This window comes from Lepisosteus platostomus, chromosome 24 (genome assembly GCF_059453375.1).
Source record: "Lepisosteus platostomus isolate fLepPlt1 chromosome 24, fLepPlt1.hap1, whole genome shotgun sequence".
In the NCBI taxonomy this organism is placed as follows: domain Eukaryota; kingdom Metazoa; phylum Chordata; class Actinopteri; order Semionotiformes; family Lepisosteidae; genus Lepisosteus; species Lepisosteus platostomus.
This window is the reverse complement of record NC_142634.1, coordinates 4,082,678-4,093,555: the sequence shown is the minus strand read 5'-3', so window position 1 is coordinate 4,093,555 and position 10,878 is coordinate 4,082,678. Positions and strand designations below refer to the sequence as shown.

General features: G+C 55.9%; 1 protein-coding gene across 1 annotated transcript; it reads left to right on the top strand.

Annotated features, from left to right (window-relative positions):
- The first annotated feature begins 1,862 nt into the window (after positions 1 to 1,862).
- Positions 1,863 to 9,713, top strand: drg1 (developmentally regulated GTP binding protein 1). The gene is made up of 9 exons (XM_088617899.1): positions 1,863 to 2,102; positions 2,973 to 3,096; positions 3,243 to 3,418; positions 3,531 to 3,600; positions 4,792 to 4,961; positions 5,540 to 5,670; positions 5,926 to 6,093; positions 6,996 to 7,118; positions 8,381 to 9,713. The coding sequence occupies exons 1-9, from the start codon at positions 2,064 to 2,066 to the stop codon at positions 8,478 to 8,480; spliced, it is 1,101 nt and encodes a 366-aa protein (XP_088474025.1). The 5' UTR covers positions 1,863 to 2,063; the 3' UTR covers positions 8,481 to 9,713.
- The last annotated feature ends 1,165 nt before the right edge of the window (positions 9,714 to 10,878 follow it).

Genomic DNA, 10,878 nt, shown 5'->3' with positions numbered 1-10,878 from the left:
CGCCACAACAGCCCCCTGCCCCAGGGGGTGTACGAGCACCCCCTGCCCCTGGGGTAAACAACAGCCCCCTACCCCTCTAGGGTGTACAAGAGCCCCCTGCCCCTTGGGGGTGTACTTGAGCCCCTCGCCCCCTGGGGCAAAAGCGATTCCCCTGCCCCTTAGGGGTGTACATGAGCCCCCTGCTCTCTGGGGCAAAAGAGAGCCCCCAGACCCCAGGAATTTACCTGCACTGGTGTGCTTGTCTACCTCTCGGGACGGGTGCCTTATATACCCCTGGGGGCAAGAAAACATTCACTAACGTTGCGGACCAGAGGAAACAACACAGCAGCGGAATAAGAGCAGAAAGTGTCTCTAAATTACAGGTAAATCCAAACATTCCCACGGCACCTTCCAAACATCACACGTGTGAAAGGTCAGTGAACAGAAAAGAGAATATATTGGGGCGGAGCAGTGGCTCTGTGGCTCAGGATCTGCACCTGTGGCTGGGAGGTTGCCGGTTCAAATCCCGCGGCCAGCAGAGGAATCCTACTCCGTTGGGCCCCTGAGCAAGGCCCTTCACCCCAGCTGCTCCAGGAGTGCTGTACAATGGCTGACCCTGCGCTCTGACCCCCAGCTTCTCTCCCTGTCTGTCTGTCTCATGGAGAGCGAGCTGGGGTCTGTGAAAAGACAAATTCCTAATGCAAGAAATTATAAAGGGTTAGTAAAGTGATATTATTATTATTATAATAGACAGTCCATCCGAGCGAGAAGTTCAAGGAGAGACGGAAAGTGGCGAGCGAGTCAGTCTGATGGGAGAGTTCAACACACAGCAGATGTGTGGGGCAGCAGCTGGCAGGAGACTGCTCTGGCACCACTGCTGAAACGCTCCTATTGCCTTCTGCTCGCCTTGCACGTGGAATCAGCTGTTAATCTCCCAATTATTCCCCTCCTCCCTCGTTTCGGCGCCGAGCTGGGACCGCCACTCCAGGGACACGCTCCGCAGGCTGCAGAGGTGCTGATGGGGTCCGCAGAGCACCCCAGAATCCCCCCCTCCCTCTGCTGGCTCCCCGGGAGGGATTCGTCTTCCCAAAGTCTGAGCCACCGGCCAGTGGGAAGATCCCGGCGTGCTCCGCAAGCCGGCTTGGCTTCCCCATCGGATCCGAGTCGGATCGCACACAGCTGCAGGAGCAGTGAGGACTTGGGGTTTGGCCGGTAGGGAGATGTTGTGGACATGTGGACACACATGCACACAGATACACACAAGTACACACACGCACATACATGCACACAGACACATACGCGAGCACACACACGCACATACATGCACACAGACACACACACATGCACATACGTGCATGAACACACACGCACACAGTCTGACACATGCACACAGACACACACACAATCACACACATGCACACACACATACTGTACGCACGCAGGCACACACAATCACATGCACACACGTGCATGCAGACATACACACAGATACACATACAATTACACTCATGCACATAGATGCACACACAATCACACTCACTCATACACACACATACATGATCAGTTCTTGCACCTCCGAAGGTCCGTAACTGGTGACTTTCAGCAGGGAACTAGTTATGAAGTCAATTCAGAATGAAGTAAAAGCCTAACCTTTGTAGGTCTCATTAACAGGGCCTTCACAAGCCTGTGAGCTGGGTGACATTCTCAGACCAGTTAGCTCCTACGTGAGAGCACACGTAGGGGGCTGGAGTTGTGCACTGTGAGGCACTGTTGCTCTTAGAGTCCGCAGACATTTCCCCCACGGAGCTGGGGGGGGGGGGTGCTGCAGTACCTCCTCCGCACCGCCAGGGGCGCCCTGTTCCCCCAGCGCCGCTGTTGCTCGCTGCGTGGCCGTGGTTTCTCGCGAGAGGCGCTCGCCGTGCCGGAGCCGGGCGTCTGTGTGTGTGAGAGAGAGGAGAGAGGAGCGTGGGGGGCTTGACAGAGGACCGAGCGGCTACCGAGTCTTCACCCTTCGTTATACGCGAGAACTGCGGCAGCAGCGGACCGGCGGGGAGGAAGAAGTTGGTGTCGGACCCACAGCCGCCATGAGTTTGCTGGCGAAGATCGCCGAGATCGAGGCCGAGGTGCGTGTGGACGCTGCAGGGCTCGGAGCAGTGCTGGCGGCCGTCTGATTTGAATGATTCCTGATGTCCTCCGGGTGGGGTCTGTCCCGGCGGCCGGGGCGTAACGGCTTTCGAACACGGGTCCTGGTCCAAGCCCGGTTCGGAACCGGAACCGCCGAGCGAGCGGGACAGAGGGGTTCTCGCGGCGTCCGAACTCTGTTCTCGGACCCGTGCGTCTGCATCGGGGGGCCTGGACCCCCGGCGGCCTCGCGGCTGGAGAGCTCGGGTCTGGACGGCGGAACCGGAGCCCGAGTGACACACGCAGGCAGGGCAGGGCGACCACACAGGGCGCCGGGCCGGAGGGTGCTCAGCGCTACTGTCTCCTCTCACTGCGACTTGTATTGTTGCTGGTGTCGTTCTGTAAAACGCTTTGAGAAGTCACCTTTAAAGGCGCTGTATAGAATAGTTTATTATTATTACCTTTTGGGTCTGAGAATCTCATCCAGCTGCTTATTCCAGAGCAGCCTGCAGCATGGAGTGTGGAGCAGGCAGCCCAGCAGGACCCTGTGATCGGTGTTGAAACGGGACTGAGAATGTGTGTTCTCCCCTCTTCCCTCTCCTCCTCTCTCCTCCTCTCCCCTTTCCCCCTCCTCTCCCCTTTCCCCCTCTCCTTTCTCCCTCTCCTCCTCTCTCCTCCTCTCCTCCCCTCTCCCCTCTCCCCTCTCCTCCTCTCCCTTCCTCTCTCCTCTCCTCCTCTCTCCTCTCCCCTCCTCTCCCCTCTCCCCCTCTCTCCTCTCCTCCCCTCTCCTCCTCTCCCCTCTCTCCCCTCTCCTCCTCTCCCCTCCTCTCTCCTCTCCTCCTCTCTCCTCCTCTCCCCTCTCTCCTCTCCAGATGGCTCGGACTCAGAAGAACAAGGCGACGGCTCACCACCTGGGCCTCCTCAAGGCGCGCCTGGCCAAGCTGCGGCGCGAGCTCATCACGCCCAAGGGTGGCAGCGGCGGGGGGACGGGAGAAGGTGAGGGCGCTGGGGGTCAGTCCTGGTTAATTCCACGCTGGGTCACAGGGAGGAGCTGGCCGCCCGGACCTGCGCCAGGCGTGGTGCTGGTGGTGCGCTCGGTCCCGCCGCCGCCCCGGCTCACCCGCTCCCGGTGTCGTTGGCAGGGTTCGACGTGGCGAAGACGGGCGACGCGCGGATCGGCTTCGTGGGCTTCCCCTCGGTGGGCAAGTCCACGCTGCTCAGCAACCTGGCGGGCGTGTACTCTGAGGTGGCCGCCTACGAGTTCACCACCCTCACCACGGTGCCGGGGGTCGTCCGCTACAAGGGCGCCAAGATCCAGGTGGGGCGCGGGCGCCTGCCGCCGGGAGGGAGGGGCGGGACGGGGGACGGGGGACGGGGGACGGGGGACGGGGGCGCCCCGATTGTGACCTCCGTGTGCCTCTGTGCTGCAGCTGCTGGACCTGCCGGGCATCATCGAGGGCGCCAAGGACGGCAAGGGCAGAGGCCGGCAGGTGATCGCAGGTGAGAGGAGACGCCCGCAGCAGGACCAGCTGAGGTCCGCGGTCAGGACCTGTGACCCGGGTCCTCAGCGGCGCTGCTGGAGTGAAAACGACGCCTTACTGTCACTTCATGCACGGAGTGCATCATCAGCCATATCACCTTGCAGCTCCCAGCTGGCAGCCCCACTGAAGCCCAGCAGGGTGAGCCTGGTCAGTACCTGGAGGGGAGACTCCTGGGAAAGCTGAGGCTGCTGCTGGAAGAGGTGTTAGTGGGGTCAGCAGGGGGCGCTCACCCTGCGGTCTGTGTGGGTCCTGATGCCCCAGTATGGTGACGGGGACACTGTACTGTAAGAAAGGTGCCAACCTTTGGATGAGACTTAAAAGCGAGGTCCTGACTCTCTGTGGTCATTAAAAATCCCAGGGTGGTTCTTGAAAAGAGTAGGGGTGTAACCCTGGTGTCCTGGCCAAATTTCCCCCTGGCCTTTACAGTCATGTCCTCCTAATAACCCCCATCTCTGAACTGGCTTCATCAGTCTGCTCTCGTCCCCACTGAGAGCTGGTGTGTGGGGAGTGTACTGGCGCATCACCCAGTTGGGCCTGCACACTGGTGGTGGTAGTGGGATTTCTCAATACCTGTAAAGAGCTTTGAGTGGAGTGTCCAGAAAGGTGCTACATAAGTGTAAGGAATTATAATTATTATATTATTACTTCTGTGATGTTGGAGGTGTTGTGTCTCAGTGGACAAGCGGACACAATGACTCGCCTGAGTGCGATCCAGTCTCAGGACACAATCAGTGTGGTGCCACAGCTGGCTGGCCCGGAAAAACAATGGCTGCTCTTTGAGTGTGCTCTATCATTTCAGTCCACAGCGTCAGAATGTGGAGCTCAAAGCAGCTTGTGGCTGACAAAGACTCAGAGGGCTGCATTTGGGGTTACTGCCGAGGAGCTGAAGGACCTCTGTAGCTCCACACACAGTTAGGACCAAGAGAACGATAAAACACTTCAGCTCAGTCGGCGTTTTGGTCTTTGTTGAATAACTCTTGAGAGATGAGAACCGTTTCAGAAGGAAATAGGATCAAGCGTACAGACGAACAGACTTGGGAGTCTGGTCAGGCTTGAGCAGAGTTGTTGAGTTGGTTAGCTGAGTGTCGCCGAGAGCACGAGAGAGCTGACGGCCCTGCACTCTTAACCCTGGCCGCCCTCCTTCCCCCAGTGGCTCGAACGTGCAACCTGATCCTGATCGTGCTGGACGTGCTGAAGCCGCTGGGACACAAGAAGCTGATCGAGCACGAGCTGGAGGGCTTCGGCATCCGGCTCAACAAGAAGCCGCCCAACATCGGCTTCAAGAAGAAGGACAAGGGTGGCATCAACCTCACTGCCACGGTAATTCTGGGAAGAGGGAGGGTCAGTGTGTCCTGTCTCACTGCCACGGTACAGGGCAGGGGCAGGAATTCTGGGAAGAGGGAGGGTCAGTGTGTCCTGTCTCACTGCCACGGCACGGGGCGCGGGGCAGGAATTCTGGGAAGAGGGAGGGTCAGTGTGTCCTGTCTCACTGCCACGGTACGGGGCGCAGGGGCAACCACTGCAGGAATTCTGGGAAGAGGGAGGGCGGCGAATCCTGTTTCATCACCAGGAGACAGGGCGTGGAGTTGACCCACTGGTACAGTGGGAATTCTGGGAAGAGGGAGGGAGGGTGGGTGCGTCCTGTCTCACTGTCAGGAGATGGGGTACTATGGGTGAGGGGGAGACCAGGAGCTCAGCAGTGAGTCAGACTGGGTGTGTTGAGTGTGGAGGGTTCGATAATGTTCTTTTTTTATAACCCCGACAAAACATAGCTATAACAGCACTAATTTGAAGTCTCTTCTGAGATGTGATTCTCCTGCCTTTGCCTGGAGTTCTATAGTTGTCATTTCTTCAACACAGCAGAGCTCATATCTACGCACTCCTCCCCTTTCTCTCAGTGTACACAGAGTGAGCTGGACGCAGACACGGTGAAGAGCATCCTGGCAGAGTACAAAATCCACAACGCCGATGTCACCCTGCGCGGCGATGTCACCGCCGATGACCTCATCGACGTGGTGGAGGGAAACCGGTATGAGCTGGACTCCTGGGGGTGGTCTGCGTGGTCCCAGAGTTAGCAGTCACACCTGGTCTGGTAGAGTACAGGTCTCCCAGTGAACATGAACTCCTGCACCACCTGAACTCCTAATGACTCCACCAATCGGTTGCTGGTTTAATTCAAGGGCACCGCCAGTCCACCCAGGTGTAGATTTCTCACCTTGTCTGTCGATATGAAAGACAAACACGCTGATCTCATGTTCTCTGTGTGTGTTTCTCCCCTTCCAAGAGTGTACATCCCCTGTATTTATGTGCTGAATAAAATCGACCAGATCTCGATCGAGGAGCTGGACATCATCTACAAGGTGCCCCACTGTGTCCCCATCTCGGCCCACCACCGCTGGAACTTCGACGATCTCCTGGAGAGGATCTGGGAGTACCTCCAGCTGGTCCGGATGTGAGTCAGGGCGGGGAGGCCCGTGGAGAAGCCGAACTCCGGCTGTTCTGTGGCGCGGAGGTGCTGTATGGTAGCGGGGCTTCTGTGATGCTTCCTGGCTGTCCCGGAGGATCGTCCAGGCAGCGACAGCACATCCGCGCGGCCGCACGAGCTCGATCGCGCCCAGAATCGCCGGGCAGTCGGAAGGGTGCCCCTTGGGTGACTCCCGCCTGGAATCCGGTGCTGTTTCCAGCCCGGCCGCAGCAGGGGTCGGGCGAGGTTGTTCGGAGTGGCTGCCACTCACCCTGACGATGGGCGATGGCAAGTGTCTCGTTCACTCCACTGACAGCAATAGGGGATGAAGTGGGGAAACTGCGGAGGAGCGCGCAGAGGTTAATCCTGACCGTGACTGACCAGTAGAAGGAAAATGAAGCCTTGTGTGTGGAGCGGCACACCTGAGGGAGACCCCGCAAGGGGGAAACACTGCTCCTTTTCTTTCTGCTTTTCAGCACGGAATCATCCTCACCTTAGAACAGCCGTTCTGCCGAGAGCCCTTTGTGTTGGAACTGTGCCCGCCCCCCGTCGCTGTGAAAACTGCACATCCTTGCTACCCACTCGTGTACAGAGCAGGAGCACAGGCAGGGGTGCTGCTCAGTTACAGACAGGCCGGGGAGAACAGCGTTGTTGCTGCCTGTGTCCTGGGGGCTCGTCTGCGCGCCGGTCGGGGTCTGGGCTGGAGGAACACGTGGGGGGGTAGCGTGTTCTCCTGGGAGGGTCTGGGCGAGGCCCCGCGTGCTGCACCGCTCAGAGCGGCCTTCCTTTTGAGAGCTGGTTTCTTTTTTCCCTGCTTTAACCCTCGACGTACGGTACCCCTCGGCCGCAGCGAGGTATCTCATGCCCCCCCTCCCGCTCTGTGTCCTCAGCTACACCAAGCCGAAGGGTCAGCTGCCGGACTACACTGCTCCTGTCGTGCTGCCGGACGACCGGACCTCTGTGGAGGACTTCTGCCTGAAAATCCACAAGAACCTCATCAAGGAATTCAAATAGTGAGTCCTCCCGGTCCGGGTTCGAAGCCGGGGAAGGTCGAAGGCCCCTCGGCCCGTCCGGCTAGTCGTTAACCGATCCCAGGGTCCCATCCGTCCGTTTTCTGGGAAGAAGCCGGAGTATATCGGCTTCAGCAACGTGGCTGCTCTGTCTGCGCGACGTTCCCGGTGAGGGACCGGCCCGGCGTGTTCCAGATGGGGGAAGACAGGGGGCTGGTCACGAGGCCAGAGGATATGGACTCCAGAGCTGCAGGGATCCTGTGCTCTTGGGGGTCCGCTTAGAGCCCGGAAGCGGGATGAGTCAGTCATCTGCCCTCTGTTTTCCCAATCTTGAACCCTGGTGGACCTGCGGGTGTCCAGATGTCTAGGACTGGGCTCGGCCTCTCTGGACTGAAGAGACCGGTGAGCTCTGCAGGGTCCTGTGTGTTCAGCACTGGCCTGCAGTAGGAGGGGTGTGACACCCCAGGCTTCAGCAATAGCTCAGTTCAGTACCTGGGGTCTGGACCTGAGTCGACACCACAAGGCCCTGGAGCGGACCGGCAGGGTGCTGCAGGGGTCAGCATTGGGTAGGGCTGGGCGATATGGCCAAAAACATTCTCACGGTAAATATTTTCGTATCAGTCGATATCGATAATTATCGCGATAAATGTCAAATCATTATTTCTTTCAAGTTTAAAGGCAGATTTTTTCTCCTGAGTGAAAGTTGAAGAAACCAGACAGTTAATTGGTAAATTAAACAACTCTTTATTTTAAGAACAAAACAAACTTGCCAAACAGCAGAAACATTAAATCTGTCAGCTGCCCGGTCTGCAACACGCACTCGCCCTCGTGCAGTATTTTGTGCGCATGCGCATATCATGCTTAAAACAATAACATATATATCGAACATTTATCAAACTTTTGTAAAAATTATATCGAGGAAAATTATATCGCGATAATTATCGCCCAGCTCTAGTCCCTGGGCTGGATTGTCTGGGTGGAGTTTGCATGTTCTCCCTGTGTCCGTGTGGGTTTCCCCCAGGTGCTTTGCTTTACTCCCAAAAGACGTGCTGATTGGTTAATTGGCTTCTGTTAATTGTGAAGATTGGCCCTGGACTGTGTGTGCCCTGTGATAGACTCATCTCCTGGCCCGTTGCTTGCTGGGATAGGCTCCGGCTCCCTCACCACCCTGAATTGGAATAAGAGGGTTAGAAGAGGGACGGATGGACCCGGAGCTCTGCAGTGCCTTCTGCTGCCTTTAACACCCCCGTGTTTCATCTCCGCAGCGCCCTGGTCTGGGGCTCCTCTGTGAAGCACAACCCTCAGAAGGTGGGCAAGGACCATGTGATGGAGGACGAGGATGTGATTCAGATCGTCAAGAAGTAAAGGGGCACCCCGCCCCCCACCCCCCCCACAAATTTCAACCTGGTCTACGACATCGGGGGGGAATTTCACCAATACCTGGAAATAAAGCCAAACTGCTCAGTCTCAGTCTGGCCATCCCCATTTCTGTGACAGAAACGCCTCCTTACAGGTTGTACAGGATGCAGGTGCATGGACCGTGTAATTACAGTGTCTGAATGAGCTGCGTCCTGGGAAACCACCTTGGCAGGCAGCAGGCCCAGGAGGGCCCCTGTGCTGCAGCTGGTGAAGACTGCTTGGTTTGCTGTATTACAGGGGAGACAGCCTGAACTGTGGCAGCAGTCGGCTGGGTTCCTGCTGGCCCCAGTTCAGTGCCTGCTCTGCTGTACTATGGCCCCAGGCAGGTAGAGCAGTCCTGTACGGTGTGGCTGGGATGTAGAGGTGCCGGATGAATGCAGGACAAGCCTGCAGGGGGGGGTGTGTGGTAAAGCAGGCTGTGGCTGCGAGGAGCTGGGTTTCGTCTGGGCTGCCTGTCCCTGCCTGTGCTGGAGGGAAAGCACCAGTCAGATAAGACCCGCTGCAGTTCCAGCAGTTCAACTGACCACAAACTGCTTCTTTTTTTCCCCCTTTCAAATAAAAGGAACAGGTGCAACTTCATTACCTCCCTCCTTATCAGGATTATCAGCAGCATTTGTGGCTCCATTCTGCCATGCATGATCCACACCATGAGTCCCTGAGCAGTAGTCCAGTGTTGATTAGTTAAGCCACCATTATATTCAATTTTCCCTCTTGCTAATTTTAGACAGTACGTTGCTTTTGAAGAGCTTGGCTCAGGGATCCCACTCCCAGCACAGGGCTGGGGGGGCATTAGTGGCACCTGCTGTAGATGAAGTTGTGTGAAGAGGGGGCTGGGTTCCCTCTCCAGTAGTGGCTCAGGCTCTTCCCCTTCTGCAAGCAGCTGGAGTAGAATGCCCTCTCGCAGAGCTGCAACAGGATAGAAAGCTGGTGCTGTTTTTTTTTTTTTATATAAGTGCCAACTAATTCAATTCTTTAAAAAAACAGAAGTGTATATATTTTAAAAATTAACATTGAGAAAGCATTTCAGGATCGCTTGGTATTTCCGTTCAGCACCAGGGAAACATGACCAGCCCTGCGCTTGTATGAATACTGTGTATTTTGGGTATCCAAGGTGGCTGTTTTTGGCTTCTGAATGTGTTTTTGCCCCTCACATAAATAAAGTTCAATAAAGACTTGAAACTGATTTTCTCCTTTCAGACTAAAACTGATACTTCAGGTGGGTCAGCTGCGTAGGAACAAGTAATAGGTTTATTCCATGCTGAAAAAAAGAAGGAAAAACACGTTTTGGCCATAGAGCCTTATTCAGGTGTCAGTAAAACTGATACTAGTATCTAGAGTTATCCAGCCTAGTTAAAAACTAGAACTTAAGTTCATCATTAATAAAACACCGGTTGTTGGATGTGGCAGTCTGAGACAAGTTAAATGTTTTTTTGTGGTTGAGTTGATTGGTGGGGAAGCAGTCTAGTAGGTTTTATAGGAAATTCAAGGCCTCCGGGAGTAAAGGAATACAGACCAGCTCAGGAAACAGCTGATTCCAAGGCAGAACGCACCTACAGCAGGGGCAGGGAACAGCTGCAAGAACTAACTGACCTCCAGCCACAAGGCAGTAACAGTGAGACGGCGCCTGCCTTTCAACACACAAGCTGTTGTACCTGCAGAATTGAGGAGACTTGCTCCTCTGCTCCACTCCATAAGCCTCCCTCACGCCCTCGTCTGCTCACTCTCCAGCAAGGGGGAGGAGCTCGGCACCCGCTCTCCACTTCCTGAACGCTGACGCTGAGCGGCAAGGCCCCCTGCAGCAGCCTGGACAAAGCCAGCCAGCATTAAGCCCTGCTGAGCCCAAACCAGAGCCCCATGAGCCAGCTGGTCCTGAGGCTCACTGACCTGAGCCACACCGACACTAACCAGCATCATGACAGCACTGCTAGAGCACCACAACCCAGACTCAACCACATCACAGCACAGATCAAACAACAATATCTCACACACAAACACAACATAAACTGGAATGCTACAGAACCCTAAACAGATAATACACACTAGCTGAATATTTGACCAAAATAAAAAATAAAAAGAAACAGACCCTGACGAAGTACAGGCTCAGTGACCACAGCCTGGCCATAGAAACTGGGTGACACAGGCTGTGCTCCCACTGCCAGAGGGGAGAAATAGAGACAGAGGTGCACTTCCTACTGCACTGTGACAGATACTCTGGGATGAGAGAAACATTCTTCCCTAAATTCAGAAATCTAATCCCAGAGTTCCCACACCTGCCAGAATCACAATGGGTCCCAATGCTACTGGGAGAGGGAGGAGGGAACTCAGTTGATTAGTACTGTCAAAC

What these genes read in the sequence shown, in the direction of transcription:
- drg1 (XM_088617899.1), top strand. Translation starts at nt 2,064, where the DNA reads ATGAGTTTGCTGGCGAAGATCGCCGAGATCGAGGCCGAG. An exon ending in TCGCCGAGATCGAGGCCGAG is followed by an intron (nt 2,103 to 2,972) that starts GTGCGTGTGGAC and finishes TCTCCTCTCCAG; the next exon opens with ATGGCTCGGACTCAGAAGAA. An exon ending in GCATCAACCTCACTGCCACG is followed by an intron (nt 4,962 to 5,539) that starts GTAATTCTGGGA and finishes CCTTTCTCTCAG; the next exon opens with TGTACACAGAGTGAGCTGGA.